At 40.3% G+C, this 21,313-nt stretch overlaps 1 protein-coding gene across 1 annotated transcript; it reads left to right on the top strand.

Annotated features, from left to right (window-relative positions):
- Positions 1 to 607: 607 nt before the first annotated feature.
- LOC141110550 (uncharacterized) lies at positions 608 to 19,419 on the top strand. Its single transcript, XM_073601948.1, has 8 exons — positions 608 to 774; positions 2,990 to 3,220; positions 5,123 to 5,266; positions 8,021 to 8,167; positions 9,473 to 9,700; positions 12,385 to 12,528; positions 14,726 to 14,872; positions 16,250 to 19,419. Exons 1-8 carry the CDS (start codon positions 720 to 722, stop codon positions 16,429 to 16,431), a joined length of 1,278 nt encoding a protein of 425 aa, XP_073458049.1. The 5' UTR covers positions 608 to 719; the 3' UTR covers positions 16,432 to 19,419.
- The last annotated feature ends 1,894 nt before the right edge of the window (positions 19,420 to 21,313 follow it).

Here is a 21,313-nt window from a genome sequence, read left to right on the forward strand (position 1 = left end):
ATAAACTTTAAAAAAATAACCATCTTCCAGAATTCGAAGTTAAAATTTCGAATAGAATAAATTTGAATAGAAAAGCAAAGAATAGATTTGAAAATGAAATAATAGAAAAGAATAGGATAGAAAAAAAACAACAGAATAGAATATAACAATATAACCCTCTTCTGAAATTCAAATTTCAAATAGAATAAATTAGAATTTTCATGAAATAGAAAAGAATAGAATAGAAAATAAAATAATAGAATAGAAAAGAATAGAATATAATAGAAAAACTATAGAACAGAATGGAATATGAAAAATATCATCATCTTCCAAAATTCAAATTTCGAATAGAATAAATTTGATTTCGAGTGGATTTCAATTGGAATTTAAATTGATCTGAATTTTCCAAAATTCATTCGAATTGAGGTCGAAAAAACAAAACAAATTTATGTAAATAACAAATCGATTTAAATTAGAATAACCTAAACAAATTCTGAAAACGAATTCAATGAATTAAACAAATTTAACTAAACAAATTTATGTAAATAATGAGTCTCATTCAGCACATGTCTATTAATTTGTTATATTTTTGTACAAAAAGTTTTTTTTCATTTGTGAACGTCTCTGTTTGTTTTTCCTTTATAGATAACTTGCTTAAAACCTCTTTTAAGACCCCAAATAAGCACACCTGCTCCTCGTGTTTTTCCGAGTCCAATGAAAAGTGTCAGCCAACGGAACAAATGAGCTGTTATGGAAATGAGACTCGGTGTGGTCTTATCGTAATTGATTTTGGAGGTAATGATCCCAATAATTAAGTTTTTTTTACACAGTATGATTTGCAGGCAAGAATAAGATGTGTTTATTCCAGCTAAGTGTTTACTAAAAATCATTCAATGATAAGTCCACCTTTCCTAAAAAAAAATCTATGTGCAGTATTACTTTTACCTGCAGGAGCCTGGCAAGCCTTGCACCTATGATCAGTGGCACAGTGTTATGCCCTGTACACATGATCGGACTTTCCGACTGAAAAGTGCGATCGGAGCTTGTTGTTGGAAATTCCGACCGTGTGTGGGCTCCATCTGACTTTTTCCATCGGAATTTCTGATACACAAAGTTTGAGAGCTGGCTCTAAAATTTTCCGACAACAAAATCCGTTTGCGTAAATTCCGATCGTGTGTAGACAATTCCGACACAAAGTACCACGCGTGTTCGGAATCAAGCAGAAGAGCCGCACTGGCTATTGAACTTCATTTTTATCGGCTCGCCGTAATGTGTTGTACGTCACCGCGTTCGGAATTTCCGACCAACTTTGTGTAAAAAAATCAGATGGATTTTGTTGTCGGAATGTGCGATCGCGTGTACAGGGCAATTTGCCCCGTACACGCGAGCAGAAATTCCGTCAGCAAAAGACCGATGAGAGCTTTTGGTCCGAAAATGTGACCGTGTGTATGCTCCATCGGACTTTTGCTGGCGGAATTCCAGCCAGCAAAAGATTGAGCAGGTTCTCAATTTTTCGGTTGGAAAAAGTTCCGATCTGAAATTCCAATTGTCTGTATCAATTCCGATGCGCAAAATTCCTACGCATGCTCGGAAACAATTCGACGCATGCTCGGAAGCATCGAACTTCGTTTTCTCGGCTCGTAGTATTGTTGTACGTCACCACGTTCTTGACGGTCGAAAGTTCAGCAAGCTTTTGTGTGGCCGTGTGTATGCAAGGCAAGCTTGAGCGGAATTCCGTCGGAAAAACCATCCAAGATTTTTCCAACGGAAATTCCACTCGTGTGTATGCGGCATAAGGCTTCTGCAGAAAATCGCAGCAGCTTTCTGCCTGTACCTCAATACAGGCTGTAGGGCTTGTAAATGAACTACAAGAGCGCTCATCAGCGCCCCCACAGTTCATTCAGAACTACAAGCCATCAGCCACAGTGCGAGGCAGAGCACCTATTCCCACCAACCCTCCTCTCCTATTCATCTCATGTGATCAGCACAGTATACATCCCATCCACACACAACAGCAGTAAGATACTCCACCTCTGGATTTCTTCCTTAACCCCTGCAAAGCACCAGAAGAGCACCGGAAACTGCAGGGGGGGAGGTAGAGGGGGGAGCAGCCTAAAAAGCTCTTCAGAAGCACCACAACATGGGAGTTTTTGAACCCCTTCTTTGGGGTTAAGAGCGCTCGTTAAGAGCCGAAAGGCGTCGCTTAAATATCGCTAAATCCCTGCTAAAACAAGCTGTGCTTTAACGCTGACACGGCTGCAGCCCCAGTGTGAAAGGGGTCTTACAACCACTTTACTGTCACTTTAAGACCCCTTTCACACTGGAGCGTTTTGCAGGCGCTATAGCTTTAAAAATAGCGCCTGCAAACCGCCCTAAAACAGCTGCTCCATTCACTCTAGTGTGAAAGCCCGAGGGCTTCCACACTGGAGCGGTGCGCCGGCAGGGCGTCAGAAAAAGTCCTGCCAGCAGCTTCTTTGGAGCGGTGAAGGAGTGGTGAAGGAGCGGTGAACTCACCGCTCCTCCACCGCTGCTCCCCATTGAAATCAATAGGGCAGCGCTGTCATACCTCTGGCAAAATGCCGCGCCGGCGGCGTTTTGCGGGCGGATTTAACTTTTCGGCCGCTAACGGGGGGGGGTTAAAACCGACATGCTAGTGGCCGAATAGCGCCGCTAAAACGTCGGTAAAGCGGCACTAAAAATAGCGCCGCTTTACCGCTGACATCGGTGCGGCACAGTGTGAAAGGGGTCTTAGTGCTACAGTGACACAATCATGGCAATCCTAGTGCCTATGCAGTTCTTGGCCATGTTCCCAGAATTGCATACACAGATTAGCCCTCTGCTGCAGTCTCTAACCTTGTGACTTGCTACAAAGTTACAATATACAGTCTGATCACTGGGGGAGAGGAGACTGAGGACATGCCTACTCCTGCCTGCAGCAGACTGAAGACATCAACCTAGGCAATGTCACTGACTGGAGGTAATTTTCTTAAATATTTTGTTTTATGTGCAGGTTCTAAAAAAAACTACTTGTCCATTCGCGGTTGTGCAAATCCAGAGTTTTGTTCGCAGAAGCTTGTCACTCCGAACTTCACACCCTTAATAAAAGAAAAGGATTGCTATGTACAATGCACACATTGTGAAAACTCAACTGGACTTACCTGCCTTGAAAAGGCTGAAACTATAATGGATTGCCCTGGCTCTGATCACCAATGTGCCACTTCCTACTTCGTGGAAAGGAAAGGTAATATTTCAATGACTTAAAAGTCCTGCATAAGATAACAAAAGCCATGGCACACATGTAAGGGGCTCACATTGGCCAATTATTGGTGCCAGACTGTGCAAGTCCCCGCCTGCTTCTTCTTGGATAGGACAGCTACCCACCTGCTTTTGATAGAACCCTCCACCATATTGTGCCATACTCCTTCCCATAGACCCACTCAGGACATTTCTGCCCATAGGCCTTAATATTTAAGAATAAGGAATGTCCACACATAAAATGCATTTTCCACAATTTACTGTAAATTTGCAGGATTTCCGGGACTTCTGACATCACGTTGACATACCAACAGAATTCTTTGCCGCGGAATGCCATACACAGGAGTAGATATTCTGTAGTCGTCATTTCTGCATAGAACTCAAGCACATAACTTGTAAGCATTCTTCGCTTAGGACCTCCTCTCCTAGGGTGCCGGAACTGCGTTCCCCCGCGTTCCTGCTAAAAAAAAGCCCTGTATATGGCTACTAACTCCACCCATTACATCAGTAAGGAGGGACTTTTCTAAAAGGGGACCTAACACCCAATTACACAATTCCTTTTACAGTACCTAGTGGGAATGGGATCATCTAGTGGCAGACAAGCTAACTGCACCTGCCAACACATTATTAAAGAAAAAAAAAGTGTCATTTGTGCACATTTTTATTGTAGTTAGGACTAAAAAAAATACAAATATATTTTATTTTTTGTTTTCAGGAAAATATGCAATATTGCATATTCATATTTTGTATTCTCCTCATACAACAGCTTTAGCTCTATCTAATTAGCTCCTTTGTTGAAAAGAAACCTATTGTTTACAAAGCTACATAGCTCAAGCTGAAATTAAAGCAATGAGGTTGATTCACTAAAGGCAAATAGGTTGTTCACTTTACAAGGGAATTTTCACTTTGCAAGGGACTTACCTTCATGAATTTGGTTAAATTCATTTTGCAAAGAACACCCAATCAAAGGAACTTAAAAAAAAACAACAACAAAAAGAACATTGTTTTTTGCTTGCACATGGTTTGAGTATGGCAGTTAGGAGAGCTTTGCCTCATTCACTAAGCTAAAGGAACATTTCATAGCAAAGGGAACCATCTATTTTCCTTTAGTAAATGAAAAAAGATCGGGCCATTTTGCAAAATGTTTTTATTATGGTCAAGACTACAAAAATTTTATTAAAAAAATATTTTTCAGGTAAATACGAAATACTGTGCATTCATATTTCGTATTCTCCTCAGCCAAGAATTAAAGCTTCAGATCTTTTCATGTTTTCCTTTATCTCCTTACCTTTAATTGAAAAAGTGGAACTCCGGTCATTCAAGTATATAAGCAAAACCTTTTTTTTATACCCCCTGTCAATTTATTTTTCATCATCTTTGTCAAATTGTGGAGATTTCCCTTCACTGCCTGCCCCGTAGCCAAACAGGAAGTGAGAGGAAATCCCTGCAAACTAAGGGAATTCCTTGGGAACCCCCAGGTCACCAGATCCAGTGTCTCCATTGGAAGATTTCCCCTCCATTACTTTTCTGGGGACAACCCAAAATGTTCTGATTTTCTTTTACTTTTACTTTCAATGATAATGGTAAACAGAGCAAATAGAGAGGGTGGATCTTCCTATTGGGGACATAGCAATAAAAACTGATAGTTGTTCTAATCCATCTCCCCTCTATCCAAAACTAAATAAAAGGTTTGGCCCTTAGTTATACTTTAATTTCCTCCACCAGAACTGTGTTAAAAAAAAAACACTCTATTTGATAGAGCAATACATTACTTTTGAAATACAAAATCATAAAAGACTTAAAATAATGATGTATTTTTCTTTAATGAGTTCTTGTTAATGGCATCTGTCTTAATGCAGATTGTGTTCTAATTCATTATATGATCTAGGAGAGAAGACAGTGACTTCTCGGATCTCCAAAGGATGCAAAAAAACGAATGAATGCACCACAAGTCCCGCAACCATCAGCAATCCTAATGTTACCGTTGCATTTGGTGTGGCATGCTGTGAAAGCAACTCCTGTCCTGTTCCAGGTACATTACCCTATGTTATATTATAAGATACTGAACTTTTCACATTGAAGCCAAGCCAAAATATTGCTGAGGATAATTCTCCATAATTCCAGGTTCACCATTGCTTGACTGAGGTTATAGCTGCAAATATCAATTGTCTATTGTGTTCTGTTCATATTGATTTTTTTTTTCAAAGATAAGTGTATAGAATTTTATCTGGCAGCAGAGAAGACATATATTGTTTAGCTTGCAAAATGTCCCTTCGGCAATGATATACAGTAAATGGTTTAGACCAGTGTTTCTCAACTGCAGTCCTCAAGGCCCCCCAACAGGTCATGTTTTAACGATTTCCCTCCGATGAAATGGCTCTCGTAATTACTAAGGCAGTGAAACTGATCAAATCACCTGTGCAAAATAATTGTAAGCCTGAAAACATGACCTGTTGGGACGGCTTGAGGATTTGAGTTGAGAAACATTGCTCTAGACCAGCCTTTCCTTGGTGGTCAGTGGGAAGAATACCCTTTACATTGGAGTCAATAGAAAAAATGCCCTTTACATTGGTGGTCAGTGGAAAGAATGGCCTTTACAGTGGATGTCAATGGAAAGAAGGCCCTTTACTTTGGGGTCAGTGGGAAAAATGCCCTTTTGGTCATTGGTGGCCAGGAAATAATGCTCCCCTTACAATGGTGGCTTCTTAACAATTAAAAATATCATTGGTGTGTCATGCTGCTGGCTTTGGCAAGTGCTGTTGGATCTGGAACTATACAGGCACCATTGGATGGGAAAGCAATTAGCCAAAGCTGAAGGAACCCCTAGAGACCTCTTGAGGAACTCTGGCTGAAAAATGGCTGTTCTAGTCTATACATCCAAAATAGATCTCCATGTAGAGTCCATGGTGGGATGAAGATAACCATACCTAGTTCCTGTCTTGGTCACTTGCTTTAAAGTTGAACTCCAAGCATAAAAAGTCTCATTTAAATATATTTCTCATTAGCCACAAAGAATATAAATCCACCTTTTGGGCAACACGTTTTTTTTTTTGTTTTCAGTACATGTTCTCTTTCAATAACATGAAGAGGTAAAAACACATTTTGGTATAGTTTTAAAGCCACACTCAACTCCTCTGATAATTCCCCAAAGCAGTGCATGGTAATAGAAGCTATAATATACTCACCTAGGTGGCCCATGTCTCCTATCTTTCTTCCATTCCGGCACTGCAGCCTTCTTTAGGTTCTTCAGCATTCAGTACATTCCCTGGAATTCACTGCAGTTCATCATACAGTCCCCACATGACAACAGGATATAGCAGTAATTTAGGGCTCTATAGGAGGAACACAGCACATTGTGAGGGACCTGGGGATGCAGATACAGTAAAAACTTGGTTTCAGAATAACTTGGTTTAAGAGCGTTTTGCAAGACAAGCAACATTTTTTAATAAAATGTGACTTGATATACAAGCAATGTTTTGATATATACAAGTAGCGTCATATCACAACTGAGTATAAAAGAGAAGAGGGCACCTCTAAGTGTAGCATTATGGTTACATTTAATGAAGGTACAACATTTAGCAACTTACATGGCTTATGATTAAAACAGGCACATCTAAGTATGCAGGCATCCGGGTTAAAGCTGTCCACATAGACCGTCCTCCACATTGCCATCGATGTCATCTCTTCCACGCTGCGCTCCATGAGCGGTTCAAGCCTCACTTTCAGATCACTCTACTGCAGGGTAGTCTTCCCGGTCAAGATTGCAAACTGACAGCGGTGAGAGCCAGTGGTGCGGGGGTTGATCTATGTGGACAGCTTTAGCCTGCATACTTAGATGTGCCTGTTTTAATCATCAACCGTATAAGTTGCTAAATGTTGTACCTTCATTAAATGTAACCATATTGCTACACTTTGAGGTGCTTCTCTTCTCTTTTATATTCTGTAGCTCCCCTTGTGGAGGCTGTCCATTGTAGATGGACCTATTATGGTTACACAACCTGGTCACATTGCTATAATCTTTTTATATGGACTATAAACTGAAGGACTTATGAATAAATGGTTGTGGAACAAATCATTCGCGTTTCCTTTATTTCTTATGGGGAAATCCGCTTTGATATACAAGTGCTTTGGATTACAAGCATATTTCTGGAACGAATTATGCTCGCAATCCAACGTTTTGTTGTATCTGACACTCCCAGACGTGTCAAAAGCTGAAGAGTTTGACATAGTCTCCAGTGCTGGAACAGAGAGAAGATAGGAGACACACCCCCTTAGAGAGTAGGGTATATTACATCTTCTAATATACTGAATTGTTTTGGGGAATATAAATGTGAAGAGGCAAGAGTGTGACTCCTCCAAAAATTCCCCAAAGCAATTAATGGTGATTGAAGATATAATATAGTCACCTCTCTGGTGGCCGATGTCTCCTACCTTTCCTCCATCCCATCACTCTTTAGCATGCGACACTACTGGGATTGCCAGATGTCTGTGTCCCCCACCACGCTCTTGGGTTGCATCCTCCTGCCCCATACGTCACACCAGGACATAGCAATGGAATAGGGATTTGTGGAAGTACAACGACACGTGGTGGGGGACGAAGACATCTGACAATCCTGGATGTTTGGTAAGCCAAATAGAGACTTCAGAGTGGTAAGTACAATGTATTTTCTAATATATTGAATTGCTTTGGGGAATTCATTTGGGAGGATGACAGTGTTACTGTTTTCAATTTATGTACAAAACGTTTTTAAAATCTGAACATTTCTGTTTTTTTTTTATTTTACAGATAACTTGTTTCCAACTAATAAGATCGCAAATAACCAAACCTGCACTTCGTGTTATTCCAACTCAATTGATCAGTGTCAGTCAAAGGAGAAAATAAAGTGTTCTGGAACTGAGACTAAATGTGGCCGTATCTTGATTGATTCTCTGGGTAATGGTCCAAATAAATACATATTTTTTCACAGTACGATTTTCAAGCAATGTGTTTAATCAAACTAAGTATTAAGTAAAAATCATTTAACCTATAAAATAAATGTAGAATTGTCCCTTTAAAGTGAACCTGGCATCAGATATAGTTCTTTATGTCAAAGTAGTATTAAACCCTCAGTGTTTTTTAAAACTCAACCACTTCAGCTCCGGAAGGTTGACCCCCCCTTCATGACCAGACCATTTTTTGCGATACGGCACTGCATTACTTTAGCTGACAATTGCGCAGTCGTGCGGCGCTCTACCCAAATAAAATGTATGTCCTTTTTTTACCACAAATAGAGCTTTCTTTTGGTGGTATTTGATCACCTTTGCGTTATTTATTTTTTGCACTATACATTTTGAAAAAAAAAAAAACAATATTTTTTAATTTCTACTATAAAACCATATCCGATAAAAAAATGTAAAAATCGAATTTCTTCATCAATTTAGGCCAATATGTATTCTGCTACATATTTTTGGTAAAACAAAATCCCAATACGCGTATATTGATTGGTTTGCGCAAAAGTTATAGCGTCTACAAACTATGGGATATATTTATGGTATTTTTATTGATTCATTTATTTTTGCTAGCAATGGTGGTAATCAGTGACTTATATCGGGACTGTGATATTGCGGCAGACAAATTGGGCACAAATGGACACTTTTGACACTTTTTTGGTGACCAGTACCACGAATATGGTGATCAGTGCTAAAAATATGCACTGTCACTGTACTAAATATGTACTGTACTAACAGAAACTAAGAAAAATGCCTTTTTTTGAAAATTTTCGGTCTTTTTTTATTTGTGGCGTAAAAAATAAAAACCCCAACGGTGACTAAATACCACCAAAAAAATAGCTCTATTTGTGTGAAAAAAATGATAAAAATGTAATTATTGGGACAGTGTTGCATGACTGCGCAATTCTCATTCAAAGTGTGACAGCGCTGAAAGCTGAACATTGGTCTGGGAAGGAGGGGGGTGAAAGTGCCCGGTATTGAAGGGGGGAAGTGCTACAGTGACACAATCATGGTAATCTCAGTGCCTATGCAGCTCTTGGCCGTGTTCACAGATTGCAGACACAGATCAGCCCTCTGCTGCAGTCTTTTACCTTGTGACTTGCTACAAAGTTACAATATACAGTCTGATCACTGGGGGGAGAGAAGACTGAAGATATGCCTACTCCTGCCTGCAGCAGACTGAAGACATCAATCTAGGCAATGTCACTGACTGGAAGTAATTTCCTTAAATATTTTGTTTTATGTGCAGGTTCTAAAAACCACTGGTCCATTCGCGGCTGTGTAAATCCAGAGTTTTGTTCGCACAAGGTTGTCACTCCGAACTTCACACCCTTAATAAAAGAAAAGGATTGCTATGTACAATGCACACATTGTGAAAACTCAACTGGACTTACCTGCCTTGAAAAGACTGAAAAGATAATGGATTGCCCTGACTCTGATCACCAATGTGCCACTTCCTACTTCGTGGAAAAGAAAGGTAATATTTCAATGACTTAAAAGTCCTGCATAAGATAACAAAATCCATGGCACACATGTAAGGGGCTCACAATTATTGGTGCCAGACTGTGCAAGTCCCCGCCTGCTTCTTCTTGGATAGGACAGCTACCCACCTGCGTTTGATAGAACCCTCCACCATATTGTGCCATACTCCTTCCCATAGACCCACTCAGGACATTTCTGCCCATAGACCTTAATATTTAAGAATAAGGAATGTCCACACATAAAATGCATTTTCCACAATTTACTGTAACTTTGCAGGATTTTCGTGACTTCTGACATCACATTGATATACCAACAGAATTCTTTGCCGCGGATTGCCATACACAGGAGTAGATATTCTGTAGTCGTCCTTTCTGCATAGAACTCAAGCACATAACTTGTAAGCCATCTTCCCTTAGGACCTCCTCTCCTAGGGTGCACCACAGAGTTGGGACCACTTCCCCCATGTATACTAATGCCCCGTACACACGGTCGGACTTTGTTCTGACATTCCGACAACAAAATCCTAGGATTTTTTCCGACGGATGTTGGCTCAAACTTGTCTTGCATACACACGGTCACACAAAGTTGTCGGAAAATCCGATCGTTCTGAACGCGGTGACGTAAAACACGTACGTCGGGACTATAAACGGGGCCGTAGCCAATAGCTTTTTTCTCTTTATTTATTCTGAGCATGCGTGGCACTTTGTGCGTCGGATTTGTGTACACACGATTAGAATTTCCGACAACGGATTTTGTTGTCGGAAAATTTTATATCCTGCTCTCAAACTTTGTGTGTCGGAAAATCCGATGGAAAATGTGTGATGGAGCCTACACACGGTCGGAATTTCCGACAACTAGGTCCTATCACACATTTTCCGTCGGAAAATCCGACCGTGTGTACGGGGCATTAGTCCACAGCGTTCATCTTCTATCATCGAGTAGAATCAAGGTGCCCTCTTTAATATACCAGTCTCTTCCCATTGTCCCTTCCATAGTTCCATGGCTTTAATTCAGTGGGAACGTGGGGGAACGCAGTTCCGGCATCTCCAGCACTGCATGTATGCAATGGCAAGGGGTGTGGGGTGTGCTGGAGGGTCTATTCATGCTGGCTGCTGGAGGATCTACTGTCACTGGTAGGGATCTGTTTTTGTGTGAGGGTCTATTGTTGCTTGTGGGGGATTTATTGTTGCTGGGGGGTCTTATGTTGCTGGTAGGGATCTACTGTTGAGGGATTGTCTAATGTTGCTGGTTGCTTGGAGATCTGTTGTTGCTGCTGGAGGGTTTATTGATGCTGGCTGCTTGGAGATCTGTTGTTGCTGCTGGGGGTCTAATGTTGCTGGGGTGGATCTTTTGTTGTGGGTGGTCTATTGTTGTTGTGTGGGGGTTTATTGTTGTGTGGGGATCTATTGTTTCTGGGGTGGGGTCTATTGTTGCACAGGAATCTATTGTTGCTGGCTCCATGAGATCTATTTTACCGCAAATTTTTACTATAGTTAGGACTAAAAAAAAAGTAAAAATATATGGAAAATATGAAATATTGCATATTCTTATTTTGTATTCTCTTTGTACAACAGCTTTAGCTCTATCTAATTAGCTCCTATGTTGAAAAGAAACCTATTGTTTACAAAGCTTCATAGCTCAAGCTGAAATTAAAGCAATGAGGTTGATTTACTAAAGGCAAATACTAAAAATCACTTTACAAGGGAATTGTAATTTTGCAAGGGACTTACCTTGGTGAATTTGGTTAAATACTTTTTGCAAAGAACACCCAATCAAAGGAACTTTAAAAAAAAACAAAAAACATTGTTTTTTTGCTTGCATTTTTTTTTTCTTGCTTGCACATGATTTGAGTATGGCAGTCAGGAGCTATCTATTTTCCTTTAGTAAATGAAAAAAGATCATGTCATTTTGTAAAATGTTTTTATTATGGTCAAGACTACAAAAATTAAATTAAAAAAAATATTTTTCAGGTAAATACGAAATACTGTGCATTCATATTTTGTATTCTCCTCAGCCAAGAATTAAAGCTTCAGATCTTTTCATGTTTTCCTTTATCTCCTTACCTTTAATTGAAAAAGCGGAACTCCAGCTATTCAAGTAAAACTATAAGCAAAACCTTTTTTTTTTTTTTTTAGGGAGGGTTATACCCCCTGTCAATGTATTTTTCACCATCTTTGTCAAATTTCCCTTCACTTCCTGCCCCGTAGCCAAACAGGAAGTGAGAGGAAATCCCTGCAAATTAAGGAAATTCCTTGGGAACCCCAAGGTCACCAGATCCAGTGTCTCCATTGGAAGATTTCCCCTCCATTACTTTTCTGGGGACAACCCAAAATGTTCTGATTTTCTTTTACTTTTACTTTCAATGATAATGGTAAACAGAGCAAATAGAGAGGGGGGATCTTCCTATTGGGGACATAGACAGCAATAAAAACTGATAGTTGTTCTAATCCATCTCCCCTCTATCCAAAACTAAATAAAAGGTTTGGCCCTTAGTTATACTTTAATTTCCTCCACCAGAACTGTGTTAAAAAAAACACTATATTTGATAGAGCAATACATTACTTTTGAAATACAAAATCATAAAAAGACTTAAAATAATGATGTATTTTTCTTTAATGAGTTCTTGTTAATGGCATCTGTCTTAATGCAGATTGTGTTCTAATTCATTATATGATCTAGGAGAGAAGACAGTGACTTCTTGGAACTACAAAGGATGCAAAAAAACAAAAGAATGCACCACAAGTCCCGCAACCATCAGCAATCCTAATGTTACCGTTGCATTTGGTGTGGCATGCTGTGAAAGCAACTCCTGTCCTGTTCCAGGTACATTACCCTATGTTATATTATAAGATACTCAACTTTTCACATTGAAGCCAAGTCAAAATATTGCTGAGGATAATTCTCCATAATTCCAGGTTCACCATTGCTTGACTGAGGTTATAGCTGCAAATATAGATTTCCTATTGTGTTCTGTTCATATTGTTTTTTATTTTTCTTCAAAGACGAGTGTATAGAATTTTATTTGGCAACAGAGAAGAGATCTATTGTTTAGCTTGAAAACTGTCCCTTTGGTAAACATCAAGGCAATGATATACAGTAAATGGTTTAGACTAGTGTTTCTCAACTCCAGTCCTCAAGGCCCCCCAACAGGTCATGTTTTAAGGATTTTCCTCAGATGAAATGGCTCTCGTAATTACTAAGGCAGTAAAACTGATCAAATCACCTGTGCAAAATAATTGTAAGCCTGAAAACATGACCTGTTGGGGCGCCTTGAGGACTTGAGTTGAGAAACACTGGTCTAGACCAGCCTTTTACAACCTTTTTACCCCAGAGAAACCCTTGAAATCCTTTTCATGTCTCAAAGGATTCCTGCTGAAATTAACTAATTGTGGTTCAGTGGAAAGAATGTCCTTCACTATGGTGGTCATTAGGAAGATTTCCCTTTACATTGGGGGTCAATAGGAAAAATGCCCTTTATGCTGGTGGTCAGAGGGATGACTGCCTTTTATGTTGGTGGTCAGTAGGAAGAATGCCCTTTACTTTGGGGTCAATGGGAAGAATGCCCTTTACATTGCAGTCAATACAAAGAATGCCGTTTACATTGGTGGTCAGTGGAAAGAATGGTCTTTACATTGGGTGTCAATGGAAAGAAGGCCCTTTACTTTGGGGTCAGTGGGAAGAATGCCCGTTATGTTGGTGGCCAGGAAATAATGCTCCCTTTACAATGGTGGCTTCCTAACAATTAAAAATATCATTTGTGTGTCATGCTGCTGGCTTTGGCAAGTGCTGTCGGATCTGGAACTATACAGGCACCATTAGATAGAAAAGCAATTAGCCAAAGCTGAAGGAATCCCTAGACACCTCTTGAGGAACCCTGGTTGAAAAATGGCTGTTCTAGTCTATACATCCAAAATAGATCTCCATGTAGAGTCCATGGTGGGATGAAGATAACCATACCTAGTTCCTGTTTTGGTCACTCACTTTAAAGTTGAACTCCAAGCATAAAAAGTCTCATTTAAATTTAGCCACAAAGAATATAAATCCACTTTTTGGGCACCACGTGTTTTTTTTTTTTTTTCAGTACATGTTCTCTTTCAATAACATGAAGAGGTAAAAACACATTTTGGTATAGTTTCAAAGCCACACTCAACTCCTCTGATAATTCCCCAAAGCAGTGCATGGTAATAGAAGCTATAATATACTCACCTAGGTGGCCCATGGTGGCCCATGTCTCCTATCTTTCTTCCATTCCAGCACTGCAACCTTCTTTAGGTTCTTCAGCATTCAATACATCCCCTGGAATTCACTGTAGTTCATCATACAGTCCCCACATGACAACAGGACATAGCAGTGACTTAGGGCTCTTTAGGAGGAACACAGCACATTGTGAGGGACCTGGGGATGCAGATACAGTATCTGACATTCTCAGACATGTCAAAAGCTGAAGAGTTTGATGTAGTCTGCAGTGCTGGAACAGAGAGACGATAGGAGACACATCTCCTTAGAGAATATGGTATATTACATCGTCTAATATACTGAATTGTTTTGGGGAATATACAGTATATGTGAAGTGGCAGGAGTGTAACTCCTCCAAAAATTATCCAAAGCAATTCATGGTGATTGAAGATATAATATAGTCACCTCTCTGGTGGCCGATATCTCCTCCCTTTCCTCCATCCCATCACTCTTTAGCATGCGACACTACTGTGATTGCCAGATGTCTGTGTCCCCCACCACGCTCTTTGGTTACATCCTACTGCCCCATACGTCACATCAGGACATAGCAATGGCATAGGGATTTGTGGAAGTACAACGGCACGTGGTGGTGGACGAAGACATCTGACAATCCTGGATGTTTGGTAAGCCGAATAGAGACTTCAGAGTGGTAAGTATAATATTTTCTAATATATTGAATTGCTTTGGGGAATTCATTTGGGAGGATAACAGTGTTACTGTTTTTAATTTATGTACAAAACGTTTTTAAAATCTGAACATTTCTGTTTTTTTTTTTCTTTTATAGATAACTTGTTTCCAACTAATAAGATCGCAAATAACAAAACCTGCACCCGGTGTTATTCCAACTCAATTTTTCAGTGTCAGTCAAAGGAGGAAATAAAGTGTTCTGGAACTGAGACTAAATGTGGCCGTATCTTGATTGATTCTCTGGGTAATGGTCCAAATAAATACATATTTTTTCACAGTACGATTTTCAAGCAATGTGTTTAATCAAACTAAGTTTTAAGTAAAAATCATTTAACCTGTAAAATAAATGTAAAATTGTCCCTTTAAAGAGAACCTGGCATCAGATATAGTTCTTTATGTCAAAGTAGTATTAAACCCTCAACGTTTTTGAAACTCAGCCACTTCAGCTCCGGAAGGTTTACCCTCCTTCATGACCAGACCATTTTTTGCGATACAGCACTGCGTTACTTTAGCTGACAATTGCGCGGTCGTGCGGCGCTCTACCCAAATAAAATGTATGTCCTTTTTTACCACAAATAGAGCTTTCTTTTGGTGGTATTTGATCACCTTTGCATTGTTTATTTTTTGTACTATAAATAAAAAAACGGCAATTTGGAAAAAAAAAAACATTTTTTTTTACTTTCTGCTATAAACCATATAAAAAAATCGAATTTCTTCAACAGTTTAGGCCAATAAGTATTCTGCTACATATTTTTGGTAAAACAAAATCCCAATAAGCATATATTGATTGGTTTGTGCAAAAGTTATAGCATCTACGGACTATGGAATATTTTTATGGAATTTTTATTGATTCATTTTTTTTTGCTTGTAATGGTGGTAGACTTATTGCGGGACTGCGATATTGCGGTGGTCAAATTGGGCACTAACGGACACTTTTTACACTTTTTTTGGGACCAGTACCACGAATACGGTGATCATTGCTAAAACTATGCACTCTCACTGTACTAAGGGCACTGGCAGGGAAGAGGTTAATATCAGGGGCAATCAAAGGGTTAATTGTGTGCCTAGCCAGTGTTTTCTAACTGTGGAGGAGGTGCTTTTACTAGGGGAAGGCATGGATCCTAGACCCCCCCCCCCATCCCCCTGGGCCCCTTGGGGTCGGCATAACGTGTCAGAAGTGACTCAGGCAGACAACAGAAAGAACTCACACTAAGTGATTTGGATTGAGGCAAGTACACATTATAGAAGGATATGCTTTATTCATTTTTCATTTCAGATGTAACCACTTTAATATCACTGCTCTACAGTGATGCAACAATGGTAATCCTGATGCCTGTGCAGTTCTCAGTTTTTTGCTACAAAGTTGCAATGTTGTAATCTGGTCACTGGGGGGAGGGGAAACCGAGGAAATGCTTAATCCTGCCTGTAGCAGAGTAATGACATTGCCTTAGTCTAGGCTAAGTCAGTGACTACCTATTAAAAATAAAAGGCACCGGTATTGTGATGTGCAAGGAAGGCACCCATGCAGGCATGTAATGTTACCAAAAGGTTAGTTGTTTAGCTTATGAATCTTTTTTTTTTAAAAGACCTTTTCTTAAATATTTTTTTTTTTTATGTGCAGGTGGTGTGGACGAGCACTGGTCTATGCGTGGCTGTGCAAATCAAGAGTTTTGTTCGTCTGAGCTTGTCACTCCGGGTGCCATATTAAAAATCCAAAAAAAGGAATGCACTGACAGCGGCTCCACCCAAAAGCTCAGTGTCCTCATACTTACTGTGGCTGTTTTCTGGACTCTGTTGTTCTAAGAAATCTTTGGCGCACTTTTTGTTTTACATTGCATTACACCATTCATATATTTTGCTTTATTAAATTATGCAAATTTCCCACCTAAAGCGCTACTGCCCTATCCAATGATACCTCCGAAAGCTGGGTTGAAAGACTTTATCGTGAGAACCCCTGTTCAGAAATGATTCCGTTATCACTTAATGGACACACCCCCTGTATAGAAGTGGACTCCTTAAAGTATTAGTTCACCATTATCAAAATCATCCTATATAGGTAAGGGGAGCCTTCAGCTTTAACTAAAGTTGGATAATGCCCTTACTATTGGTGTAGCCCATCTAAGTTCCTCCCAAAGACTGGCCAAAAAACTTCCAGAGATGGCAGCCCCCCCATCCTGACTTGTTAATAGGACGTTGCTGAGACACTCCTAACCGTTACTGCTCACCCCCACCATCACAAGTGCGAGCTCTCAAACTAGCACACATGTGTGGTCCACTTTAATCTCTGCCGCAGAATTGCTGACCTAAGAACTACAGCAAAGGGGGAGAGAAAGCGCATTTTGAGGTGGTTTGAACTGGAGAAAGAGCTCACTCTTGTGATGGTGGCGGCGAGCAGTAATGTCTGAGAGTGTCATAGAGATGTCCTAGCAACAAGCCGGGATGGGGACTACCATCTCTGAGAATTTATTTTTCATTTTCGAGAGGCCTACGTCTATAGCAAGGACATTAGTCAACTCTAGTCAAGGCTGCAAAGTTTGTTTTTATCTACAGGCACCACTAATCTGCATAGGCAGTTTTTATTGGAAAAGTGACCTAATCATTTGAACACTTTTGGGGAGCCAATCAACTGTCTGCAAACCAATGCATCAATTAGCATGTTTTTTAGCAGTCAGAAAATGGTTAGATGAGCAATCAAGTATTTCCAATTACGTAAAAAAGATGGGTGGCTGGGGTTTGTGGTAGTCACTCCCTGTGTACAAGTATTTTGAATTATAGGACATGATGCTTGTGCATGTATCCGACCCATCTCTTTTTACATACTGAGCCAATCAGACACATCTGCCTGACTTAAAGTGAACCTTTAAGGACAGAATTATGGAAGTTGCTGTTGCTAATTTGTTTTTTGAAGTTGGAGGCTTGGGGGCTGTCATCCAAAACCTGACTTAATTTACTTGGAACAGGGATGCATCCAGAAAAGTCTGAAATGCTTGTTTTAGCTTATTGACTCAGTAAATGGTGAAGGACCTACTCTCACGTGCGGTAGCCTCCTTACCACCTGCTTTGGCCCTAAAAGGCTTAACCGCAGCAGTGAAACCGCCTACATTGCACACGTTGCAGGGCTGTTGAGGCTTGACCCCATACACCTAAAGCCCAACTCTGGGTAAAAATCTGTTTTCCCATGCAGTAAGGCCGTGCCCGCACTGCATGGGTTAACTGCGTGATTTGTCTAGGGGTGAGGAGAAAGCTCCTACCCGCGTGATCCTTTGTTCCGCCAGAAAATGGTGCCCACCCCCCCACCTCATGGTCCAGTAGTGGACTGCTCCTGGTCTATGGAGCCTGCTCTGGGCTTGATGACATCAGAAACAGTCCACAATTCAAAACCAATAAAGTGCAGGGGGGCGGGATCAGTCTTGTGATGGGAGGATTGGAGGATTAGGTGAGTGAATCTCCTTTCTCCTCTCCCCTAGACAAAAAAGAGAAGTTAACCCATGCAGTACAGGCACAGCCCCAATGCATGGGAAAACTCCCCCCCCCCCAAAGTTGGGCTTTAAAGGGGACCTTAACCCTAAAAAAAATGAAGTTCCCCTGCCTCTCTTACCTTTAGATATTGCAATGCAGCACTTCTGCCTTTCTTGCTTAGGCGTGAATGACATTTACCACCTCACCCTCACCGATTCTGCACATTCGCTGATGTGGAAAAAGGTTTAGGCTCCAGATAGATAGATCTGCACATGTGCTTCTGGTGTAGGTAAAGAATTGTGAGTATTGGAGTCTTAAACAGCTCTGTGCCTGCGTATACACGGTAATTTGCCTGCGGATGCAGATGTGCCAAAAGGCTCTGCTGGGACCTGAAGGCTGGGCAAAGCCCTTCCGCACGTCTGCACATATGTCAGACATACAAAGATGGTGGCACCAGAAGGTGCAATAAGGGGGATGGCAAAGACAAGGATAAAGGACCCTCTTTAAATGGGTTGAGTTGCATGTGGTTTAAATGTTGCGGTGCCCCCCGGCTGCCTTGTGAATGAGCCCTAAGGTATTGACAATAATATTTAGGGAAGGTAGTACTTTGCTAAGCTCAAAAAATTGTATTATATGTAGAAAATTCCTTTAAAACGTTTTAATCGGGTACATTTATAACCACTGTCCTCCCTGTTCTCCTATTGATTTTTCTTGATTCCAGGCAAGCTTTTTTGTAGCTTTTGGAAAGACGCAAAGTAGGATACTATAAAGTGTCAATTGAGTGATAACTCTGAGTCTGCTGGAGCTGCTGATGGCCCTCAAAGATGGTGGCACCCATCAACAAACTCAGGGCTTTTGGATGTCTACACAAGGGAGGCTTTTAAAAGTATGCAACATTCTTAAATCATGGTAAAGGCACATCTAGTCTGGTGACAGGGACTCTTTAGTTTAGTGTGGAAACCCTGTAATATTCAAGTAAACGTGAACAGACATGTGGAGGTCTATGAATAGCTAGTACTGGAACTTCAAGAAAATGAAGGTGTAAGATAAAGGGGAGGTAGTTGGTGTTTAGGTCAAAACATTTGCGGGGGCACAGCTATATTAGAAGTATTACAATGTTTAAGGTTTGACTATAGCCTTGTCCATACTTTTACTTGCCCTGGTTGCCTTGATGGAAACTGGAAGTAAGCCTTATACTGGTTGTTGTGCCTTATTGTATAACATTTTGAGAAACAAATTATTACTTTTTTAATCATTTGAGTTTTGTTTTGGGTGCAGTGTGTATTTTGTACTTTCCATTAAACAAAATAAAACCAAAAAGTTACTATATTATTTCTAGTACTGTAATTTTTTTCATATCAGTCCACCAAAACCAATATTTTAATTTTTCTTTATCAGAAAAAAACTTTATAGAACAAGTTGTAAGTACATGACATAGTAAAAAAAAAGTCATGAAAGGAGAAGAAATGACTAGTGACATAACATAGCAATGGCCTGTGACATAACAATCAGCTGTATACAATATATCATGAGAAAATCGAAAACCTTAATATCTTAACTCAAAATGGCCAATATTTCCATGTTTGGAAGATCCTAGAGAGTTAACTTGGTTCTAAAGGCAGAAGAGTTTTTTTTTATCGTAATGCATTCTAATTATTCATTTAAAAAACCCTGTGCCTTACCTGAGCTCAAACTTATTCCAGCGATGTGCACAAGAGCAGAGGCTCTCTCGGCTCTTTCTCTCCTTATTGGCTCAGACACAGTAGCGGAAGCCATTGGCTTCCACTGCTGTCAATCATAGCTAGTAAAAAGGGAGCAGGGGGCAAGGCTGAGCCATGCTCTGCGTGTTTCTTATGGTGTACAAGCTTGCTATAGGGGGAAATGACAAGGGGGAGGAGCCAGCAGTTCAGGCGGTGGACCCAAGAAAAGGAGGATTGGGGCTGCTTTGTGCAAAACTACTACGCAGAGCATGTAAGTATGATATGTTTGTTATTTAATGAAAAAAAAAAAAAAACATTTAGAATCACTTTAAATCACGTGTTTGTTCTATTAGTGAGATCTTTGGGATAAGTCCCTGGGTCTGCGCACCTGCTTTGCCCTAAATGCGGGTCTTTCATTTTCCATGCTGGATCTTTTATATTATAGGGAATGTAACAATAGGAGTTGGAACACACATAGGTGAGAAGTACCATCCAAAACTCCCAAGTGAAAAGGAAAAAAATTAGATATGGTAGAGAGATCTCATTGTTGGAGTATTAAATACATATAAGAAGACAGGGACAAACTTTTTGGAATTACCCTCATTCTGGCCAAAGCAGCACTTATACATATGGCAAGATACATTCTACAGTTAGTTTAGCAAACGTGAGGTTGAGCTGGCCACATGGCAATTTGATAGAACTCAGACTTTCAATTTCATTTTTGTCAAAATCACAAAAGCAATCAAACACTGACTGAAGGCTTGACTAAAGGATTCGTCAAACTGGGCCCTTAAAACTATAGGATAAAAACACAGACTGCGTGACATGGGTTTAAAATGGCCATGGCAGCCAATTTATTAAACAAAGAATAAATAACATTAAAACATAACAATAAGTACAATTCAACAATGTAATCCTAACAATGCGGAACAACAGGGGGTCTTTGGGTGTCCTTAAGGCACAATTTTAACTGGAATCCTCCATGTCCTCAGCCGTGCCCCAACCGGCTCGAAGACGTTACAACATCACACATACTTCCATTTTCCTCCTCCAGGGGACCTAGCTCCTAGGAGAACCTCCACTAACCAACCAAGTGGAAGAGCCATACCTTAGATGGGCCCCACAATTTTGTAACACTGTAATTACTCACTGACCCCCCAAAGACCCCCTGACCCGCTAACTGCTGTGACAAAATGTACAACTAACATAAGTATCCGCTTTTTTTTTTTTATCAAAGTCTAAGGTACTAAAAAACATTCCCAAAAAACCTGTACACCACAGTTACCCCTAACACAAGGGCGGGCGGGAGGGAAGTTTCTTCTTCTCCTGAACTTCTTGGAATGATAAAACTACCCATCTGCAGTGCACAGACCCTTGTAGCTGTACCCTGCCCCATCTGGCCTACTTCCTCCAATCAGGTAAGGACTACACCCCCCCCAACCAAACCTAGCTGACCCTTCTTTGACCCTGTTCCTCCCTTAGTCATGCAGCCACTTTGTCCATTTTCTCCTTCGGGTCTCACTTTC

The sequence above is a fragment of the Aquarana catesbeiana genome, linkage group LG10, assembly GCF_042186555.1.
Source record: "Aquarana catesbeiana isolate 2022-GZ linkage group LG10, ASM4218655v1, whole genome shotgun sequence".
NCBI classification, from domain to species: domain Eukaryota; kingdom Metazoa; phylum Chordata; class Amphibia; order Anura; family Ranidae; genus Aquarana; species Aquarana catesbeiana.

Excerpts from the sequence above, each read along its gene's own strand:
- LOC141110550 (XM_073601948.1), top strand. The coding sequence starts at position 720 with ATGAGCTGTTATGGAAATGAGACTCGGTGTGGTCTTATCGTAATTGAT. Across the intron at positions 8,168-9,472 it reads TATCTTGATTGATTCTCTGG|GTTCTAAAAACCACTGGTCC; the intron begins GTAATGGTCCAA and ends TTTTATGTGCAG. Across the intron at positions 9,701-12,384 it reads CTACTTCGTGGAAAAGAAAG|GAGAGAAGACAGTGACTTCT; the intron begins GTAATATTTCAA and ends TATATGATCTAG.